Source organism: Desmodus rotundus, chromosome 11, assembly GCF_022682495.2.
Source record: "Desmodus rotundus isolate HL8 chromosome 11, HLdesRot8A.1, whole genome shotgun sequence".
Lineage (NCBI taxonomy): Eukaryota > Metazoa > Chordata > Mammalia > Chiroptera > Phyllostomidae > Desmodus > Desmodus rotundus.
In genome coordinates this window covers 4,260,573-4,284,123 of record NC_071397.1, presented here as the reverse complement: position 1 = coordinate 4,284,123, position 23,551 = coordinate 4,260,573, and the positions used below count along the sequence as shown (strand labels likewise).

The 23,551-nt window shown below is 43.9% G+C and overlaps 1 protein-coding gene across 1 annotated transcript in view; it reads left to right on the top strand.

Moving 5' to 3' along the window:
- PXT1 (peroxisomal testis enriched protein 1) overlaps positions 1 to 22,081 on the top strand; it is a 42,066-nt gene extending 19,985 nt beyond the window's left edge. The window contains exons 2-4 of the mRNA XM_024558085.3: positions 1,183 to 1,363; positions 15,043 to 15,173; positions 21,543 to 22,081. Of these exons, the coding sequence (XP_024413853.2) occupies positions 1,192 to 1,363; positions 15,043 to 15,173; positions 21,543 to 21,647 (408 nt within the window). The 5' untranslated portion in view covers positions 1,183 to 1,191 and the 3' untranslated portion in view covers positions 21,648 to 22,081. The remainder of the gene's footprint in view (positions 1 to 1,182; positions 1,364 to 15,042; positions 15,174 to 21,542) is intronic.
- The last annotated feature ends 1,470 nt before the right edge of the window (positions 22,082 to 23,551 follow it).

The window sequence follows — 23,551 nt, the reverse complement described above, 5'->3', positions numbered from 1 at the left end:
TTATTGATTTTAGAGAGAAGGAGGAAGGGGGAGAAACAGAGATAGAGAAACATTGATTTGTTGTTCCGCATATTGATACATTATTGGTTGATTCTTATATGTGCCATGACCCGGGGATTGAACCCGCTCTGAGCTAAGCGGCCAGGGATATATATTTCTGTGTGTGTGTGTGTGTATGTGTGTGTGTGAATCCTTAGGACATGTTTTTATTGATTTGAGAGAGAGAGAACCACATCGATGTGAGAGAGAAAAAAACTGATTTGTTGCCTCCCATACACGCCCAGGCTGGGCTGGAACCCAATACCTAGATATATACCCTGAACGGAGAATTGAACGCTCAAACTTGGTGTCCGGAATGATGTTCCAACCCACTGAGCAACCTGTCCGGGGCACGGTTTATAAAAAATAAATATATTTTTATTGCATAGCACTGATCTAAGGCTCCAGGAGGCCCCCCCTGTTACCTTCTTTACTTGTTCTCTGTGGTCTCACCTCATCCATTCCTTTTCTTTCCAGTAGCTGCGTAGATTTAGAAGGTAAAATGGAAAATCAAACTCTGTGACAAACCTTTAAGTCAAGAGAATTAAGTGCATTGATAGACAATGAAAGTCTTAGTTCAATTCTTCAATTTTTTGGATTGGTGCTATGACATTAGGAAAAAAGGGTGTGGGGGTGGAGAATAGCCTTCATTAGGGTCTCTGGAGATTGCAGGGATGGACGGGGTGTATATGGAGGACTGGAGAGAGAAAACAAGTATCGCTCTGGGGAGGAAACACACACAGAAGGCGCAGGACAAGGAATGTATTCCATCTCTCACCCGCACCACCTCTCTAGGTTTTTGATCTGTTTCTTTTGGCTGCACTAGTTTGCCTCTCTCTTCCTACATGTGCTAATTGGACTGTTCCATTTATGGAGTGTGGCTATTGAAGAGGTGAAGGAAAGCTGCTGGGTGATGAGGGTGGGGGGTGGTGTAGCAGATCCAAGATCTAAACAACACAGAGAGATGTTTACCTACATAAATAAGACCTTAGAGATCACCCTGTTCCACCGTCCACCCAAATCTGTAACCCTTTCATATACGGAAGAAAGGCTGCTTGCATTGTTAGAACATCGATATTTGCCTAACATACCCACTAATACTGAGAAATGAGGGAAATCTTCTGAAAAAATGTTTTTCAACAGGGCAAAAACATGAAGAAGAAAAAAAGTAATCCTATTGTTTGTGAACCTAAAGAACTCCTGAATCCCTCTTCCAAAGTAACAAATTGTTGCAAATCACTGTGGGTGAAATATAGTTTTCAGAAGGCGTACATGACCAGACTTGCCAGCAGCCAGCCAGTTGCAGCCATGCCAAGGAACCCAGGTAAGATATTTGTATTGAACGAAGAGAAATGTTCTACTTAGCATGTATTTTTCTTGGTATTGGGGACACAAACTTGGGCATTAAATAGATTACTGAAACATCAATTGTAAGAAGGTGGTGGTAAATCTATTCATCAAAATTCCATATGCTAAAAATCTAAAACTGACTTTGTTTTTTTGCTTCACGGTATTACATTTCTTAGTTTCCATTAGCCCTGAGTCATTGACAAGGCAACTAATTAAGATGATCTCAAAGCAACTTAAATAGGGTCAAATTTATCTTTTAAGAAAAAGTTGTCTTTAAACCTGCCCTGACAATGTCTGCATTTTTAAGGTAGGAAAAAATTCAGTTTGCATTCCTTCTGATTTTACCAGTACAGGAAACAATTGAAGGAAAGATAAACTTGAGATTTTGTTTTGCAAAAATGTATGATTTCTCAATGTCCCAGACTGTTGGAAAATTGAAGTCTTATGTTTTGAAGAGTATTATGGGTTTTTAGACTTTAAGATAAAAATATGCTAGACACATAAAAGGTGTTATTAAAACTAATCTTAACTAATCTCCAACTTTAAAAGAATCACATGCCCCTGAGAAACTGGAAATTTCAACGTTGTGTCTGGTCACCATACCAAATGTGGCATCCACTTTCCTGAAAGAACTCAATTGACTAAAATACTGAAATTTTCAACTGTGTAGGTGTCAAAAATTCTCAGGGCCTGAGATTCTGTCGCCTGTGAATAACAGATAGTTTTTAATTGAGATGTAATCCATACACTGCAATATTCAACCTCTTAAAGCACACAATTCAGTAGTTTTTAGTATATTTACAAAGTTTTCCAACCATTACTAATCTAGAACTTATATTTTACTGCAAACCTTTTCCAGGATGTTTTCACACTCACTGTACCACTTGATCCTCTGCGAAGCTGATGCCCTTCAGAGGTGCTCTGTGGGCGGTTGCCATACATACCCAAAACGCTTTTCCAATTTCACCCCAGAAGGAGAAACAGGGAAGAAGTAATAATGCCACTACCTGTGGTTTATATAGTAACTGCCTACCACCGCATCTCTACGTTTGTTTTCGTGCCTAGAACTCTCGTTTTACTCCGTATGCAAAATCTTATTGGTGACAGGTATTTCACCTGGTGGGCCACTAGTGTGCAGACAACGGGGGCCCCCCAGTTTAGAGGTGGGAGCCCACACCAGCCTCCCATTTTCTCTGCATACTCCCAGGCCCAGAGGGCAGCAGCGCGATTCTCCCCTGCGTTTTAGGAATCGCGGAAGAAATGTGGCGTGTGCGGGCTGAAAGAGGCGGTGTGAGGAAGACACGGGGTTGTTACTCCGGCGTCTAGAACGCCGAAGCTAGGATAACGGGAGGCGCCCTGCAGGGCGCATTCCCAGTACCAAGTTTCCCTGCTTCCCAGGGCCCTGGGCGTCTGCAAGGAGAGCAGCCCTCCGCGGCGGGCGGGGACGGCCTCCGGGCGTGCTCGCTTCCCATTGGCCACAGCGGGTCCATGTGACCTCTCTGCCCCGCGCCGGGGAGCGCGCGATTTCCCAGAAAGAAGCTGACTCACGCTGCACAACTGGACGTGGGGGTGCGGCGCAGCGGGAGGGGTGTGGTTTAGTGGACTAAGTGCAGTTCTGAGAACCAAAGGGTCGTAGGTTCGATTCCCAGTCAGTGCACATACCTGGGTTGCGGGCCAGGTCCCCAGTGGGGTGCGCCCGAGTGGCAACCACATATTGATGTTTCCCTCTCTCTCTCCCCTCTCTAAAAAAAAATGATAATAAAATAAAAATTCAAGTATGGAGAAGGCCCTGTTATCCTACCTCCCAGGTCCCAAGACCTGGCAGAGGCTGAAAATGGAATCACTAGCCATTATTGCCTGGGCAGGGCCTTGCTGTCATCTATTACTTTGGGGAAGTCTACACGTAGGAAACTCTGGGGAAAAAGAAAACAGAATTTTTGTATAGGGAACTAAAAGCCAATTTTTCTTAGAAAAGTTGAGGGGTGTGGGTAGAATCTTGGAAAGTCCAGAGAAACCATCCTAACTTGTCATTTAAGGGAAATTAGAAACTCTTGGGAAAACAAAAATGAGTAAAAACAAAAAGATCTTGCCCACTTCTAAAAGTGTAATAATTATTGATAGGAAAGGGAAGAAGTTCCAAAAAATCTATATATTTCAATATATTTATAGGTGTGTCTGTGTATAACAAGCATAAGTGTAACATACTATTGTAAAGGTCAGAAGAGAGTCTAGTGATTTAGCTGCTTGCTTCCTTTGAGAGTGACTGGATGCTTATTTTTCCTCTTTTTTTTTTTTCTTTTAAGGCTCACCAACTCTCCCTCTCCTCCTCCAGGAAACAGCTTCCTTATTCTTACTTATAGTGGCAAAGTATTTCATTGTGTGGATACACCATCACTTATTTAAATAGTTTCCTATTGATGTACATTTGGGTTGTTTCCCATCACGTAATATTGAAACCAATGCTACAACCAAATAACCTTGATTTGCAAAATTTGGCAAATAGATAGGTTGCCCCCTAGAGATGTTGTACCATTGTATATTCTCACCACCAATTGTGAGAGTGTCTCCAGGCTTTTGATAAGGTTCTATACCAAGAGTTCAAAATATGTGAATGTGCCTTATTGTTGCTATTTTACAACTTTAAATGAAAGGAGAGCTGTCTTCAAAACAAACTAAAAGGTAGAGCTGTCCTTAAACTTAGAGAGTAGCCAATGCTTTCATCTAACTCGAACTCTCTTTTCCGTCTCATTCTCTCCACCCACTTCTGCAACTGCATCTGTACAATCACAATCCACAATATCTGTTGAGCACCCTCTGTGTGCAGGGCACTGGGCTAGGGCCCAGAGTTATGAAATAGATACGTGACCTCAAGTGTTTCATCGTTTAGTTGGTCGGGCATAATAAATAGTTACATGTTGAGTTCCAGAATGCAAAACACACCTCTTGCTTTCAGCACACTCAGTCGAGTTCTTTCCTTCTCTGCGCCTCTTGTAATCCAGCTTCCTAATGCAGATGATACACTAGACTTTGTATTTCCCAGCTGACAATGAGTTAATCAGTGAAATAGCTGCGAATCGCATTATGCAGTTGATTGGCACAGGCAGGGGTGGCCCTAAACTCTTTCTGAAGTAAGTGACATTTGTCTGGAGGGTCTCCCCACTTGGTTCCCTTTTCTTCTCTCTGGCACCTTCTCTCCTGGGTGAGCTCTCAGCCCTCACCGGTGCCCTCGCTTTTTCTTAGGTTATTGTCAAATAATCCTTGCTGGAGTGTTAACTAATCATGTGTTATTTCAAAATGGCTTGAGGTAAGGCTGCAATTTTGATCAAAGGGTCATATATTTCACTCACTAGTTAAGCAGCCTGTTTAGGAGCTTACTCTTGGCCAAGGTGAATTAATGCATTGAGACCTTGTCCCTTCCTGCCCCATTCTATCCTCTCCCTCCTACTCTTTACTCTGCTGTAGGGTCCTGGAGCTCTGGGACCGTCGTCCTCAGAGCTCTTAACGTTGAGACTCAGCTGGCAGCCCTGGCTCAGTGGCATCTTGTGGTAGGAGAGGGTGCTAGGGAATGGGTTGCCCGTAGGCACTCTTCCCATTGTTTTCTCCCAGTCAGCTTGCAACCTGGTTGCCCAGTTGTGGAAGGTTGTTTTCCCAAGTGTATCGCTCTGCATCAGTGGCTGCCCTTTCCACTCAGGCTGCAGTGGTTCTTGCTAGTTGTCCAGTGTATTTAAAAGTGCGGATTCAGGTAATGCTGATGCTTTTTTGTTGTATTAAAAAAATTTAATCAGCCCTGGCTGGTGTGGCGCAGTGGATTGAGTGCTGGCTGGCGAACCAGGGGGTCGCTGGTTCCATTCCCAGCCTAGGGCGCACTCCTGGGTTGCAGGCTAGGTCCCCAGTGCGGGGGGCAAGTGAGAGGCAGCCACACACTGATGTTTCTTTTAGTCTCTTTTTTTCCTACCCTCCCCTCTTTAAAAATAAGTAAATAAAATCTTTTAAAAAAGTTTTTATCAAAGCAACTTGCATGTTTATGGAAAGACATCTAGTACTGGAGAGCTTATGGTGAAAAGGACTAAGGCAGTCAGTGCCTGAGTCCTTTTCATAGGACTCATAGAAGGCCTTCCGTAAATATTTGTTGAATGAATGAATGAATGAATGAATGAATACGAAGTTAGTATTCAGCCTCTCCTTTTTGCCTCTACCCCATCCTGCTGTCTCATTCCCAGAAGGGACGCTTTAATTGGCAATGTTTTCCAGTTTCCTAGATCAGTGATTCTCAACGCTGGCTGCATGCTAGAAGCACCCTAAGGAACTTAAACACACACACACACACACACGTGCGCAAAACCTATTTGTTGTTTTATTTCCAAATCAAGAAAATTCTTTTTCTTTCTTTTTTTTTTTAGGTTTCCAAACTGATAGTCATGTACAGACAGAGTTGGGAACAACTGTTTTACTCCCCTCTATCTCTTCATTTATTTATGCCATCCACTGATTCCTTTTCATGACAGATGAGGTTTAGCCCATAGCATACCTTCTCTTTTCATGTTTGATAGTTACATTATTATTTTAATACTTCTGTTTTATTTAAAACAAATAATTTAAATGGCTATTTTTTATTTCATATATTTTCAGCAATATCAGATGACTCAGCGTCTGCTTTCTTCTCACTCAGCCTTCCACAGCCTGCTGTTTGACTTGTATATCTTTTTATTGGTCTGTGGACAAAGTTGTTAATATATACACTTAAAAAAATTATTTATTTAAGCCCTGGCTGGTGTAGCCCAGTGGATTGAGTGTGGCCTGTGGACCGAAGGGTCGCCGGTTGGATGCCCAGTCAGGGCACATGCCTGGTTTGTGGGCCAGGTCCCCAGCATGGGGTGTGTGAGAGGCAACCACACATTGATGTTTCTCTCCCTCTCTTTCTCCTTCTCTTCCTCTGTCTCTGAAAATGAATGAATAAAATCTTTTTAAAATTATGTATTTATTTATCCTTACCCAAGGACATACTTATTGATTTTAGAGGGAAAGGAAGGGAGAGAGAGAAACATCTATTGGTTGCCAATCAGGGACAGAACCCACAACCCAGGCATGTGCCCTGACTGGGATTCAAACCTACAACCCTTCAGTTTGCAGGACAATGCCCAACCAACTGAGCCACACTGGCCTGGGCTACATTCTTTTTCTTAAATTAATTTTTAGAGAGAGAGAGAAACATGGATTTATTATTCCACCGATTTATGCCGTCATTGGTTGATTCTTGTATGTGCCCTGATCGAGGATTGAACCTACAACCTGTGCATGTAGGGATGATGCTCTAACCAACTGAGCTATCTGGCCAGGGCAATATTTACATTTTTACCTCCAGCCACAACCAACACTTCCATACTTTGTCCATCAGTTGATTTTAAAGTTAAAAACCAATAACCCTGGTTTACATTATTGTATCCATGTAAATACTAACACCAAGTCCAGTAGTAGTAGCTAAGACACATAATTGGGGCTCTTTGTATACTAGGTACTTTGTGAACATCACTGTTTAATGTTCATTATAATATTAAATTCTCTTTTAACAAATGAGGAAACCAAGACACAAAGAAGCTAAGTAACCTGCCTAAGAACAGGAAATCAGGAAGTAACTGAGCCAAGCCTTGAACCTCCCATGTGGGAGAGTAGGATACATTTTTCTTTTCTTTAGGTTTAGGACCCTTACCAGCTAGAAAGAGAAGGCACATCAAGGTCAAATACATTTTTTTATCTCTCTCTCTTTTTTAAAGATTTTATTTATTTTTACTTTTAGACAGAGGGGAAGGGAAGGAGAGAGGGAGAGAAACATCAATGTGTGGTTGCCTCTTGCGCACCCGCTACGGGGGCCCTGGCTCGCTAACCCAGGCATGTGCCCTGACTGGGAATCGAACCAATGACACTTTGGTTCACAGGCCAGCACTCAATCCACTGAGTCAGGCCAGCCAGGGCTCTTTGTTTTTTTTGTTTTTTTTTTTTTAAGGGGTTGATGGTTGTGATCAGCTCCTATTATACAACTCTGATCAGCTTTCTTCCCCCCCCCATTTTTGTTAGTGACTAATTTCAGCCACTTCATCATTCCTCTCTGTCTCAGCAGATGGCCTCATTTTCTGCCCCATGCACAAAGTTGATGTCATCACAGGCAAACAGCGGAATCTTCTTTGCCTTTGCTCCCGACTTCCTTGTGTGAGCATCACAACTTATCTCCTTCTATTCCATCTCACGGGAAGGGGGCCATGGCCCTCCTGTCAAAGCTCGTCCTTCCACATGTTTTCTTTCTGGTCCCTGCTAACCCTTGGAGACTTTGCCCCAACAATTTGGCCTACACTGTTGTCTGCTTTCCATTACTCCTAATTTCTCTCCTCAACCAGCACACCTGCTCGAGACTCTCAACTTCGAAAATTCCCTCAACACACCTCCTCTTCTCGCTCCTTCCTGCCTTCCTCTCTTGTTCCTCCATTAGGGTACCTCTTGGAAGAGCAGTCCGTACTTACCAATGCCAAATCTAGTCTGGCGGCTCAAATTCACACTTCACCGCCCTGCAAACTTTCTTTGACCTTTACCGCATCCTCTTCTGTTATTCTTCAATCTCAGCAATTTTTTTAAACGGCCAATTCGTCCCTGCTAAAAGGTTTGGAGCCTTCCTGAGACCGATTAGTAGTTATGCTAAGTTTAAGCAAATTACTTTGAAGTTGTGATTCTGATTAGGGATTGTTAGGGATTGCACATTCAACCGCAAAATGTTGGATTGATTATGAGAGAGGCAAAGTTGAGATGAGGCAACTACTGTTGATTTTGTATTTAAAATATCTAAATAATCAAATTGATTAAATTTAAAGCACTAGCTAATGCCCTGAAGTCCTCCTAAAGGAAGCCACTTGCCTCAACTAAAAGGTTACATGACTTTGGGAAGAAGCCTTGAGTTTTTTCTTTTTTATTCCTCTCCTCTCCCCTCCCCTCCCCTCTCTTCTCCTCCCTTTTCTTTCTTTTCTTTTTCTTTCTTTTTTCTTCCTTTCTTCCTTTCTCCCTTCCTCCCTCTCTCTCTCCCTTTCCTTCCTTCCTTCCTTCCTTCCTTCCTTCCTTCTTTTCTTTCTTTCTTTCTTTCTTTCTTTCTTTCTTTCTTTCTTTCTTTCTTTCTTTCTTTCTTTCTTCCTTCCTTCCTTCCTTCCTTCCTTCCTTCCTTCCTTCCTTCCTTCCTTCCTTCCCTTCTTCTTCTTCTTCTTCTTCTTCTTCTTCTTCTTCTTCTTCTTCTTCTTCTTCTTCCTCCTCCTCCTCCTCCTCCTCCTCCTCCTCCTCCTCCTCCTCCTCCTCCTCCTCCTCCTTCTTCTTCTTCTTCTTCTTCTTCTTCTTCTTCTTCTTCTTCTTCTTCTTCTTCTTCTTCTTCTTCTCTCTCTCTCTCTCTCTCTCTCTCTTTTTCTTTTTTTTTTTTTAAATTTGTCTCTGAAAAAGGGAGGCATGTGTTTTCCAATCTGGAAGAAGATGGTGGTCCAGGATGTGGAGAGGCCAAGACGTGGAGTACCCTCATCCTCATTTTTGTCCACCTATTCTATCAGTATTCCAAAAATAAAAGATTATGCAAATTCCCTTAAATGCTCTGAGATTTAGAGGTGGTGGCTACCAGAAATAAGGACTGTATAGCCCTGGCCAGGTAGCTCAGTTTGTTAGAGTGTTGTGCTGATACACCAAAGTTGTAGGTTCAGTCCCCAGTCAGGGCACATACAAGAATCAACCACTGAATGCATAAATAAGTAGAACAACAAATTGATGCTTCTCTTTGTGTGTCTGTCTCTGTCTCTCTCTCTAATCATTTTTTTTAAGACTTATATGTACTGGAAGGATTTTCCCTGAGAATAATCACCTCCCAGTGATGAGACAAGGATTTAAATTGCAATAGCTTAAAATTATTCCTAGTCATATAATTGAAGTACTGCAAAGTTTAGCCCTTGCTGGTGTGGATTGAGTGTGGGCCTGCGAACCAAAGGGTCACTGGTTAGATTCCCAGTCAGGGCACGTGCCTGGTTGCAGGCCAGGTCCGCAGTTGGGGCGTGCATGAGAGGCAACCACACATTGATGTTTCTCTCCCTCTCTTTCTCCCTCCCTTCCCCTCTCTCTAAAAATAAATAAATAAAATCTTTAAAAAAAAAAAGTACTGCAAAGTTTAACACAGAGGAATATCATTTTAGAAAAACCATAAAACAATTCCTTCAGTTTAAACTTAAGCCACATTTTAATTTGCTTCACATATGGACCATATACTTCCTATATGACCTTTTACTGTTTCCTGGACTTTCTCATTGCCCTTTCTCCCCTCCCCCACATGCTTTGTAATTTCCCCAAATTTTCAACCATACTCTCTTCTGTCAAATCTCCCTATCACCTGGGGGCTTCCCATCTACGGTTGTCTTGCTCCAGTCTAGTTACTCTGTCAGCCTATGGTGCCGTCACCGTTCTGGGACTTCCCTGCGTGTGATTTGGATCCACCTTTTGCTAAGTCTTCTGTCTTTTGTCTTGGTTTAGTCACACTCTGCAGTAAACTCTTTTTTACTGGAATGCTTCCTCAAGAGGTTTCCTAAGAAATTGTGTGTGGAAGAAAAATTTCTCCTGGTATATCTGCAAATATCTTTATTCTCACATGTTCTTGAGAGTTTAGCGAGGTATAGAATTCTAACCTGAAAATGATTTTTAGAGGATATTAATCGTTTTGCTATCTTCTAGTATCTATTGTTGATGGGAAGTTAGCTGCATACTAATCCGTGTTTCTCTTTGGAGATTTTTAGCATCTCCATACGCTTGGTGTTTTGAAATTTCAATATGTTCTACAGGTGAAGTTTTTATTTCCCCATTTGTTGTCCTGAGCATTTGGTGGGGGCTTTTTCTTTTCTTTTTTTCCTTCCTTCCTTCCTTCCTTCCTTCCTTCCTTCCTTCCTTCCTTCCTTCCTTCCTTCCCTCCCTCCCTCCCTCTCTCCCTCCCTCCCTCCCTTCCTTTTGTGGGATTCTCTAATCTGAAGTTTGGTGTATTTTAGCTCTGGGAAGCTAAAGGGGAACAGAAGCCCCTAGACCTTTATTTTTAGTGAGCACAGTCAAGATAATAGAAGGATTACCACCAGATGAGAAAATAAAATATTCACATTGTAGCTGGCAATGGAAAAGCACTTATAAAACCTTAAGTGCATGTTTGCTGAAGAGTTTCCCTACATGCAACGGAAGGGACAACTGGTTGAAGTTAGGGTTCTCAATGTGCAACAATATTATTAAAAGTTTCCGTGCATTGAGGAATTATTCTTACAAAAAGATTAAGCATGGGATTATTTTCCAAGGTCCCCTCTAGGCCATTTAGGCTGTGGTTTGATTGTCAGAACTCTGCATGGACATATACACATTCAGACAACTTTCCAGCCTAAAGTGAGATACTTTTTTTCCATTGGATATTAAAAATTCAATACTTGGAAAATAATACAGAGTTTTGCTTTTTTATTTCACTCATTTTAATGATCTTATCACAAGGCTTCTCACTTCAATATAGTGAGAAGTATAGTATCACTTTAGAACTTTGATTTAATGATTTATTTCCTGGTATCTTAAAATATGGTGGCATACTTACCATATTTTGCTGTGCAGAATGCTCACTCTTTTGTCCAAATTTTTGAGGGAAAAACAAGGATGCACATTATACATGGGTATAATGATTACATACCATGGGTATAATGATTACATACCATGGGTATAATGATTACATACCACGGGTATAGTAATTCTGTGTATAATGCACAAGAATGTAGGTGCACGTTGTACACGACAAAATATGGTATTTTATTATGTAAATGCCTGTAGGGCAGATACACCAGCCCTCTTTACTCAGCAAATAATTCCATGTACAGGTTGAGTACAGGAGCTCAGTCCACTCTGCAGTCAGCTTTTACTAGGAATGGATTAATGGCCAGAGCCTAAAATATAAGACACCTGTATCAGGAACTTAATTTTTTTTAAAGACTTTATTTATTTATTTTTGTTTTTATTTTTATTTTTTTTAGAGAGAGGGGAAAGAAAGGAGAGAGGAAGGGAAACATTGGTGTGTGAGAGAAACATCAGTTGGTTGCCTCTCACATTTCAATTGCAGACCTGGTCCATGACCCAGGCATGTGCCTGACTGGGAATTGAACCTGCGACCTTTCAGTTTGTAGGACAATGCCCAATCCACTGAGCCACACCAGTTGGGGCAGGAACTTAATTTTTAAATTTCACTTTCAGAGCCTCTCCTGAAGTTGATTTATAGCCAACACAATCTCCTACACAATTTGGGGGACATGGACAGTTCTGGACAAAGATAATTAATGTAGCATTTATGATTACTTGCTTGGTTGCAGGGAAGAGAAACTTATTCTAGTTAGCTCCAGAAAGCTGTGGTTTCTGGTGAGGACACTTATGAAAAACAACTGAACTTGGAGGTTCAGGTTCTGAGGCTGCTGTGAGGACTAACCACCTTCCCTCCTTTTTTAAAATATTTTAACGATATTTTATTAATTATGTCATTCCAGTTGTCCCAATTTAACCCCTTTGCCACCCCCCCCCCTTTTCTGAGTCTTGGTGTCTGAGTGTCTGCTCGGTTCTTCTCTATCCGCCAGCTTCCCCTGCCTCTCCTTTAACTGTTTCCTTCTCCTTCGTAATTTTCACTTGCAAATGACTTTGACTTATTCTGAGCCCAGCATAATTCTGTGGCATTCCTACTCCCACTGTTAACTCTTCTCAGTTTCCTGAGTCTTCATTGAGCTGAGAGGAAGCTGACATTGAACAGAGAGAAGGGGACCCTGTTCCATCTTGACTGTAGGTTCTGAGTACCCAGCCAGCCAAAGGATTATTGGGTCTTGGGTCAGATGTCCACCTCTGATCCGCTCAACTGTGGCCTGCGGGTGGGGCACCGCCATGTAGGAAAGAACCTGATTGCTTAGGCAACAGGTCTGGTTCTCTTGGAAAGGGGTGTGGGCAAGTCGGACAATCACCGGAGTCTTCCATACAGGGGTCCTAAGGCGTGTGTCAGGGTTCTGGAGCCGCAGCAGCAGCAGCACACGGAGTTATGTTCTGTATACCACAGTTAACCGAGAAACAATGTCCAACAGTGTTACACATTTTAGAAGAAAATTTTCAACAAGATTTGAGAGATGGTTAGGAAACACCACTTTTCCTGATTCCACTTTTATCCTTCTATTCGTTCTCAGTCATTTTTGTGGGTGTCTGTTCCTTGCCTGCCTTGTTTACAGTCACCTTTACCCAGAGGTTCTATCTTCAGCTATACAAACTGAAATATCTCATCTATTTTCCTGCTTTTTTTTTTGAGTAATCAAATGAATAATGACCTTTCAATCTTTAAATTCTGATATCCCGAGCTTCAGATATTACCCAGATGCCTGCTAAGGTGTCCTACAGGTACCTTACATTTATGAAGGAACTCAAATTTTGTTTTTTCTCTTTCTACTCGTCTCCACTGCCTTCGACGCCTGTCCTTCCCTGACCCCTGTATGGGCTGATGGTGCCGTCTCCTTTCCAGTCTGCAGGGCTGGGAAAGTAGGAGTTTCCCTCTCCCTCAGCTTTCTCATCTAATCTATTACCAAATTCCAGAACATTCTGCTTCCTAAATATTTATGGAATCTGTTCTCACCACTCCACCCCTGTTAGTACAGCTTTAGTTCAGACCTGGGTTTAAGTCCTGCCTCTCACACTCATTGACTTTCAATCCCTAGGCGAGCCACTCAACCATGTTATAAACCACTGTCTTTAAACTTGGCTTCAAATGGGAACCACCTGGGGAGCTTTAAAAGAAAAAGTACTGATGCTTGGTCCAACTCCCAGGAAAATGATTTCTTTGGAATGGGGCGAGGCTTGTGCATTGGGAGTTTTAAAAGCATTCCCTCCCCTGACCCCACCTCCTGCCAAGGACTCTAAGGTGGAGCTGAGACTGAAAAGTACTCTCTAAACCACAGCTCTCTCATCTATAATAGGGGGTAAAACGACCTCATGGGGGTCATTGTGAGGGAGTGGTCAGTAAAATAATGCATGTATGGCCTGGTGTGTTGTAAGCATGTTAGTTATCGTTAGGCAGCTCCTCATCATCCCTCCTCGGGACTTCGTGGTGGCTTCTAAACGTTTTCCCGCCTATCCCACCATTCTCCACTCTGAGCGCAGAAGGAAATAGCCAGAAAGCAAATCTGACCATACCATTTTCTTCTTAAAACCCTTCATCGGGTCTCCTGCTCCGCTGGGTAAAGTCCAGGCCCCTTGCTGTGCCTTCATGATTTCGCTCTTGTCTGCTCTATTGGTTGTCCTGTGACTCCCTGCTTTTCAACACCGCTTAGAGTCTGTGTACAAAACTTCTCTGCCATCCCCGTGTCTTTGCTCGCGGGCTCCTTCTGCCTGGAATGTTCTGTGTGCCACTCCCTCCGAGCCGGCTCTGGCCCCCATCTCGGTCTTCCTCTCCTGGTCGACTCTTACTTATCTATCCTTCATCCTTCCAGGCTGGCTCGCACTGTCATCTCCACCCGGCTGTCTTCCCTGGCCTCTGTGCAGGCCCTGTCCTTACTGTAACAAGTTGAATTGTAGTTCGTCTCTCTCTCCTACCAGCCTCTTCGAAGACGGGGCTTGTTTTCTCAGCATAAGACCTGAAAAATCAAAGCCCTTAAATTTTACCGGAACCAAGTAGGTTCAAAGCAACACTTGCCATACTTATGAGGCCATATGTGTGTCTACTTTGGCCCAAATGTTTCCTTCTCTGAATTCTTAAAGCGCCCGGGTGTTGGTTCATCCCACCCAGTGCACTGTGAGCAACTCAAGGACAGAAAGCATGTCTTCTAACTTTTTATAAGTTCCCCAAAGCACCCAGAAGAGTAGTTTACTCATAGTGTTGCTTAAAAACACTCCTTGGTTGCTGGAAGTAAACAGCACTTGGAAGAACTCATTCGAGGACAGTGGGTTAGAGAAATGGACAAATGCACTTGAAAAAGCTGTGGAGACCCAGACCCCACACAGTGCCTGGCGGTCACAGCTGGTTTCCGGGCTCTTGAAATGCAGCCAGTGCAGTTACAGAGCTCAGCGTCAAGTTTTACTGAATTTTAATTATCTTTAAAAACAGATACTTAGTTTAGTTGTTGGAAAACTTTCAAGCATGTTTGGAACAACTTGAATATGACTCTACTTTTTAAAACGTAAACTTTGTGAAATCTAAATACAGGTCAAGGTTTTCCAACGACAAGTTAGCTCCTGAATCGAGGCTGCCGTAAGGCCAACTTAACGTTAGATGTTGAGGACTTAGGTATAATAAAAAGAATGCAAAACACATAATTTATAATTTTATGTTGATTATATGTTGTAATGATAATACTTTGGATATGTTGGCTTAAGTAAAATATATTCCTAATTAACTTTATCCGATTTTACTGCTAGAACATTAACATTTGGTACGTCGCTTGAGCTATATTTCTGTTGAGCAGACCCGACCTATTCCAGCCAAGGCTTTGTTTTTTGACAGTGTTACGATGACGGCTTTTCCTCCCATCCCACCATTGTCTAGGACAGATTTTAGTAACTAGTGGTGAATAAGTTCACAGACAGTTCATAGAGTATCTTTCTTGACCTCTTTTAACGCAGATCACAACTCTGCCTCTCCGCCCAAGGAAACCAGCGTCCGCCAGAACCATCACCAGGAGGAAATAATCCACAAGTTGGCCATGCAGCTGAAAAACATTGGAGACGGCATTGACCACAGGATGGTTCCAGAGGTGAGACCTCCGTTTGTCCGGCAGGCAGGGGAAAAGGCAGACAGAACAATGGCTGTGAAGGGGCTGGGATGCCCAGGATCAGTACTGTCCTAATTACCGAACATCTGCTCTGAAGATTGTGACCGTGACTCAGGGTCCCTGTTTGACCTCACACTTGCCACTCAAACTGTGGCCCATGGACTGGGAGCCTCAGTGTCACTGAGCAGCCAGATGGATGTGCAGAATCCCTGCCTGCGACACTGGAATCACACACAGTCTCGTACCTTTTACCCCGCCCCCCCCCCCCGCCCCCGAGGGTTTGCGTGCACATTCAAGTGTGAGAGACTTTGCTCCACACCCTTAAGGTGGGATGCCTATTAGAATTACCCGCGGATTTTTAAGAATTACAGATGCCCGGGCCTTGCCGTGAGAGATTCTCCTTAACTGGCATGAGGTGTGGCCTGGGCATCAGGCATTTTCCAAGCTCCCCGGGTGAATCGAATGCTCAGTCGCGGAGGACAACCTGCGCCTTAAATTGCAGCAACCCTCCCAACCAGCCCAGGGGGGCGACCTACGCCCACTCCCACGGACCTCTGAGTTTCTCCTGATTATGATAAGAGATGGCAAGGGAAAACAGGGAAGGATAATGACTACTCCTTGAAATGTTAGGGGGGGTGAAATCCATAGCCAACTTAGTTTTCCTCAGAGCGAGCTGTAGTTGGCAGCAGAGAGAGAATGATCGCGTGGGGCTCGGTGGCTGCCCCTCAGGGCCCCACTTCTTGCCCTTATAGTCACCTCTCCCTGGATGACTTGTTACTCATCACTGCTGCAGCCACCACGCTGGCTTCAGGGACTGCCACTTCTTCCTTCATGTCCTGGCCCAAATGGGGGCAGTACACAGCCTTTCCCTCAAGTAAAACATTCCCTGAGACAAAACATGAAATGATCAGATTCGGGGTGAATTTTACAAGTAGAGCCTGCAGGATTGGCTAATGAGACGGGTGTGCTGAGTGAAAGAAAAAGAATACGTTGCCTCAGTGGTTTTGGCCTGAGCATCTGAATGGATGGTAGTGACGTTTGCTGAGCTGGAGAAAGCGGAAGGACAGAGTTGGGGGGAAACCCAGAGTTCCGTCTGGGGAACGCAAGTCTGAAGTGCCTATCAGATATCCAGACTGAGATGATGGAAGCTGAGTTGTGAGGACCAGACTGGAGTTAGCGGAGACACTGAAGCTCGAGATAAGAATTTGGATTATAAAGGGTTGCTTTCCCCCTGGGCTCACAGGGCCAATAATGACCTTGCTCCCAGCCCAGCTCTACTTGGAGGATAAGCTAAAGCTATGTAATAATAGCTAGTGCTTGTTGAGGGCTTGCTGTTTGCTAAGGGCCATGCTAAGGGTTTCCCTTGCATTGTTTTATTTAATTCTTACAACCACCAGTGAAGCTGGGACTATTACTGTTCTCACATTCCAAATGAGGAAGTTGATGACTTGGAGAAGTCAAGTAACTTCTCCTAAATTACACAGCTGGTAGGTTGCAGAATTAGGACCTGAACCCATGTCCGCTGGTTCCAAAACACACGCACGGCTCCAATACTGTCTACTCTTTGACTCTCTTTCTCCCAGGGGCACCCCAAGAGCCCGAGGCCCAGAAGGAGGTGGGAGTGCCTTCTGTACAAGACCCCTTTCAGAGGCCTCACCCGAAAGCCTTCCCCTCTGGCCTCAACGGACAGCCCCATCTGAGTCTGCACCAGAAGCTTAACATGCGTAGAAGGCATAGTTACACAAGGACTTGCTGCTCGCTGAATCTTCAGCTGTGGTGGGAGGGGTTCGATGTGCTGCTTTTAGGGCCCCAGTACTGGGTCCAAAGTCTGACTCCCCACTATTTGCTGTGTGAACTTGAGCACGTTACTTAGCCTCCCCGGCTGTCATCTCCATGTAACGTGGAGATAATAACAGTACCTACCTTAGATGGCTGTGAGGGAAATTCAATGAGAGAATCTCTGTAAATCACAGAACAGAGTCTGGCCCACAGAAGAGGGTCAATAAATGTCAGGTAACCCCCCAAATTTAATGTTTTCTGTCTTTGCCTTTTCAATATTTGGAGTTGAATATCCCTTTGCTATGCATCATTTCTTACAGCATATTCGTGTTTATCCTCTCCCTTCTAGGCTACAATTTCTCTGTGGGAAAGTTTTCATTTTCATTCCAGGAAATTCTGTAGTTCAACTTTCCTGTTGCTGGATCAGCTAATTCTGAGTATTTTGGGTCTGGCTAATATTTTTCTCAGAAAAGGAGAGGCCAGAGTAGGACAAATCACAACCAATGTTTTCTGTTTGGCCCAACCCGATCGAAAGGTCGCTGCCCCGGGTAACGTCCTTATCCATTTTGCCTCCTTTCCTTCCTTTCCTTTGTCTTCTAAAGTTATAATGGACTCCTAAGCCTTAAATTTATCTCTGCAGCTGAATAAATCAACACTGAATGGTATCAGCTTTTCTTTCTTAAAAAAAATAACTTCATTCAGAAATAAAATTTACATACCATACAATTCAGCCATTTAAAGTGTACAATTAATGATTTTAGTGTATTCACAGAGTTATATAACCATCATCACAATCAATTTTATAACATTTTTGTCACCGCAGAAAGAAACCCCAAACCCAATCCCAGTCACTACTCATTCCCCCGTCTTTTCCCTCCAGCCTCACCAATCTACTTGCTGTCTCTGTGGATTTGCCTGCTCTGGACATTCCATATAAGTGGAATCACACAATATGTGGCCTTTTGCAAATGGCTTCTTTCACTTAGCATACTGCTTTACTTTTCTTTTTCTTTTTCAAGTTATTTTTAGAGAGAGAGGAAGGGAGGGAGAAAGAGAGGGAGAGAAACATTGATCGATGGCCTGTCTCACACTCCCCGACTGGGGACAGAACCCGAAACCCAGGCATGAGCCCTGACGGGGAATTGAACCAGCGGCCTTTCACTTTGCAGAATGACACCCAACCAACTGAGCCACACCAGTCAGGGCAACATAAGGGTTTTCAAAGTTCATCTATGTTGTAGCACATGTCAGTACTTCATCTCTTTTTATTGCTCAACACTATTCCATTGTACGTATATCTCACATTTATTCATCGGCTGATGGACGTTCGGGCTGTTTCCACTTTGCTATGAGCATTTGTGTACGTGTGTTTGTCTAGAATATGTTTGCAGTTCCTTTGGGTACCTTCCTGGGCGTGGAATTGCCGTGTTGTATGAGAAGCCCGTGTTTGACTTTTGGAGGAACACCCAGACTGGTTTCCAAAGCGGCTGACCTGCCTTCCCTCCCCAGCAGCAGTGTGCAAGATTCCAGTCTGTCCACATTCTTGTCTGCACTTGCTGCTCCCTGTCCTTTCGACCAGAGCCAGCCCAGTGAGTCTGAAGGGGATCTCCTTGCGGTGTGGACGTGTGTGTATGTCTTTGGAGAATGTTTATTCAGGTCTTCTGCCCATTGAAAAGTCTTCTACTACTGAGTTGTAGAGTTCTATGTGTATTCTAGATGGAAGTTCCTTATGAGAAACATCATTGTCTTCCATTCTGTAGGTTATCTTTTCACGCTCTAGATGGTATTCTTTGAAGCACAAACGTGTTCAATTTGATGAAGTTCAATTTCTTTTTTTTCCCTTCTGTTTGTAGTGCTTTTGGTGTCTGTCATGTGTAAGAAATCATTGCCTGACCCAAAGATATGAGGGTTTACACCTGTGTTCCCTCCTAAGAGATTTGTTGTTTCAGCTCTTGAAGTTAGGTCTGTGGTCTACTTGGAGTTAACTTTTGTATGCGCCATGAGTTAAAAGTCCATCTTCAGTCTTTGCATGTGCGTTTCCAGTTGTCCCGGCACCGTTTGGTGAAAAGCCGACTCTTTCCCTGGCACTCACGTTGAAGAGCCATTGACCATAGATGTGGGGGTTTGCTTCTGGATGCTGAGTTCTGGTGCATCCATCTACCTGTCTTTCCTATACCTGCCCTACCACTTCTCGCAGCATTTTATAAAGCTGGCTTTGACCTAGACTTTTAAAGGTACCTTGTCCAGTTCCACAAAATTGCCCTTTAGAACATTTTTAAATAGACCACATCATATTTAGAAAAATAATTTTAGAAGTTTCTCCTAAGTCTGGCCCTAAAATGCTGACAGCTTTACTCTGCTGCTTCAAGGCTTAAGTCAAGCAGCTCTAACAGAATTTCAAGTCTGGCATGGTGCATTCCTTTTACGTAGAGTCATCATTTATTCACCTTTTGAACTCTGTTTAAGCAAGTGGTCACACTGAGTCTCCAGCTCCCTCCCTGCTTTTGATATATTTAAGGAAACTTTTAGTTTTGCCCTTGAACCACCCTCGCAAGAGGCTCACCAGGTCACCAGGTGACCAGGTTTTTGTCTGCTGAACCAATTGCCCTTGAGCTGCCACACACCTGCTTTCTCGTTCTCTTCACTTAAGCAAGGATTCTGCTTTTTCAAATAGGCCTGATTCTCAAAATAACATCTGTTTTGCTATTTAGTTATATAGGGTTTTGATTCAAGGACCTCATCTTTTTAAACAAACCCAGGTCATGTCATTTTCCTAGACATAAAGTATGTTTTATAATAGTCTTCCCATCACTTTCAGGATCTTAAATGTGTCTTTGAAAGTGTTCTCTGCAGGAAGGACTCTTTCCTTTTGGGTTCCAGAAGCTGCCCCCTTCCTGTCCCTACAGGGCTAAGCTTGGCAACAGTTCTATGGTCACCATCCCTGGGGATTGTACCAGCCCCTGTGGTCCCCTCCCCCCTCGGTAGATAGTTCCTTTATTGGACCTCCCTGAATTTCCCTAATTTGAGTGTGCCATCTGTCTTCTCTGGGGCCCTGATACAGCAACATATAGGGAACTTCTTAGTTTGTTAGAAAGAGGGGAGGGAAACTAATGTTTATTAAATGATTTCTTCCAGGTACTCTTTGAAAACACTCTCAGAGGGCAGAAGGAAAACAGAACTTTTCCTTTAACTTAATTCTCCCAATAACCCTATCAATTAGTGGGACAGGTATTTCAGGACAAGCAGCAAGCAGCTGAGGTTCGGAGAGATTCGGTGACCTATCCCAGGTCACTCAGCAACTAAGTGACAAAACTGGAGTTTAAATATATGAACATCCGACTCCACACTCATTTTCTTGTCTGCCTTGCAGGAAGGAAATTCATTCAGTTTTCCTAACTGATACAAATTATAAAAGGAAAAAAATCCTTTAGTAATTCCCAGTTACTGACAAGACAGAATCTAAGTTCCTTAACCTGCTGCTAATGATTCATCATTCATTCATTCATTTATTCAGCTAGTGTTTATTGAGTGCCTGGGGTGTCGGGCTCTGTCCAGCACGGGACATGGCAGTGACCAAAAGGGACAAAACTCCTGATCTCATGAAGTTTATATTCTAAAAGGGAGACAAGTAATAAATGAGTAAATAAGTATATAACTTATCAGACAATCATAAATATTTTGGAGAAAAATAAAGCAAGGAAAGGGACGAGGAAAAGTTGAGGATTTGCAATTTTGAGTAGAGGAGTTTAAGGGATGCCTTCGCTGAGAGGGTGACTTCTGAGCAAACCCTGGCTCAGCGTGGGAGGGAGCCGGGGATTTCTGGGGAAAGCAGTGGAGACGGGCAGGTTTGAGGAACAGCCAGGAGGCCAGCGTGGCTGAAGCTGAGTAAGGGAGAAGGTAGTAAAAGATGTGGGTGGACAGGCGGGTTGGCGGTAGATTAGGTAGCGCCTGCGGGTCACCACGAGGATTTTTCTTCTGAGTGAGGCTGAGCCATTGGAGAGTGTGAGCAGAGGAGCCTCATTTCAACAGTCTCCCGAGGCTGCAGTGTTGAGAACAGCCTGGAGGAGGAGGGGCAGGGACCAGGAGAGCCCTTTGTAGAGGACCCTCAGGCTCCTTCTCTGGATGCTCCCATATAAACAGTGGCGTTTACTTTCGGCTCCACAAACCTGCTGTGCTCTTTCTCACCTCCAGCTTTGCTCCTGTTCACTCCTCTCTCCACCCGTCTAAGTTTCCTCTGTTCTTCCAACGCCAAAGCTAACTTCCTTGCTTCTTTGACAAGGCTAAGAAAGTGCCCCGGGAAGCGGGAGGAAGTGGTCATTAGCCCAGAAAAGAGGGTCCCCGTTTGCTGACAACTGAGATGGGAAAACACACCCCGAGGAAGACTTCCCAAGGCGGTGCAGAGGGTATGGAAGTGACCAAACAGGTCAAGATACTCCCCTTCAGCTCGGCCAGTTTGTAAAGCAGCCCAAGAAGCTTGTTTGGGGGCATCGATTGAATTAATTCTGAATTTCTACTTTGGGTTAATCTGCTGCCTTTTTTTAAAAAAAACTCTGTCTCTCCCTTTTTGAACAGGACCTTCGATGGGAAGGCAGAGATGCACTGGCTCATTTCGTCCTAGTTCTCTTCGGAGGAGCTTACGCCCTGCTGCGCTTTCTCTGGAACCACCATTTGATGTAAAAGGAACGCACATCAAGTCCTGTTTTCCTTCCACCCTCTGAGAAACACGAATCCCACCGGCACAGATGGGAAGAAGACCCTTCCCCATCTCCCTCTCTTCCCCCCCCCACCACTGTTGGTTTATGCCTGGTTCCTTAGAGAACTGCGGACTCACTGACTGTCTGTCTGTCCAGAGCGGCTGGCCACGAGATGGCAGCGATTGCCTGGTGGTAGAGCCCAAGGCGCACGTAGGAGGCGCTGTGGATGGCCTCAGTGCTGCTGGTGAGCAAATCTTGAACGTTTCCTTCCCCGAGGGAAACTGAACCTCATCCTCAAGCCAGAGATCACAGAAACGGGTGCGTTCTCCTGGGCGCCTCCCTGGCACCCAGCCACCTGCTGCGCCCGCTCTTGGTGCTCAGTCCAGATCCACGGTGCCGCGTTCTTCCTCCTTCCCGTCTACCTTGTGTTCCCTCTCTCCCTCCTTGTAGAAGCATTACAGGTATTAAGAAAGTTTATTGTTACAATTTATAAGTTCTATATGTGTTTGAGTTCTTTGTGAGAAAAGTGTTATTTAAAAATAAACCATTATTTTATTAAGCATGAAAACCTGTGCGTATTTCGTTTGTGAAGGAGGGATTCCACTTACTCCTGCTCATGTGGGTTCATAATATCATAGGCTTACGGCACACGGAGCATCGCCTTTGTCCTTCCAAAGGGAAACACCCCCATTTCTTTAGTTGGCTTCACACAACACCTCCTAGGCTTTGGCTTGCTAACATGAAACGGATCCTTAAAACTTTATTCTTTCTTTTTTACAAAATTTTAAGCAAAATTTACTGATTTGAGAGAGAGAGAAATGGGGGTGGGGGGGAGAAACATTGACTTGTTATTCCACTTATTCATGCATCCATTGGTTGATTCTTGTATGTGCCCTGACTGGGAATTGAACTTGCAACCTTAGCATACTGGGATGATGCTCTAGCCAACTGAGCTGCCTGGCCAGAGCCCTCTTTTCCTTCCTTCCTCTCCCCCTTCCTTTTGAACAGGTATTTAATCATATGACATCAAAACAATTATTAAAAAGTTTGCAATGAAAACCCTCGCTCTTATTTTCTAGCTTGAATCCCAGTTGTGTTGTTTATTGTACATCCTACCAGAAGTGTCTTTGTACAGATGTGTATGCACACACACAAGACAGTGAGTAACACTACCATTGCTGGTAAAGCTGGGTGAAGGGAAGTGCATTTGTAACTTTGTGGATCCCGCGGCGCTGCCCCCCTGGGGTCGGTCATACCACTTTGCGCAACCAGTGAAGTGCTCTCAGCCTCTCCAACAGATTATGTTATTCAACTTTTGAATTTTTGTTAAATTAACGGGTAAAAAATTATATCTCAGAATAACTTCGATTTGCATGGCTTTTATAATGAGTGACTCTAAGCATCTTTTTCTAAGTTTAGGGACCACTGGGCATTTTGTTTTATGTGGACTGCCTATTTATATCCTTTGCTCATTTTTCTGTTGCATTTCTGGCCTTGTTCTTATTGGTTTCTAGGAGCTTGTGATATATCAGTGCTAAGGCTTCTTTATATTAATAACGGCAGCTACACCCTCAGCCTATCCATGGAAGGTTACTAGGGCTTCTTCCCTCCTTTTCTTTTGTGGCTATGTTGGTTTAGTGCTTACAGCCTCTTTGGGTTTCCCCTCAAGACGGAGGGAGCTGAGGCAGGTGACCACGGTGATGGGCAACTGGGCACCCCGCCTGGGGCAGCCAGGGGCCTTGAAATGGTGCCAGTCAGGATCCACTGAGTACTGGGGTATAGGTCAAGAGGAGCACCATGCCAGCTCTGTTGGTGGCTCTCGGGCTCAGGGGCTTGGGGCCTCCTCCCAGCCAAATGGCATGTGGACAAAGGTCATCCACCCCTAAG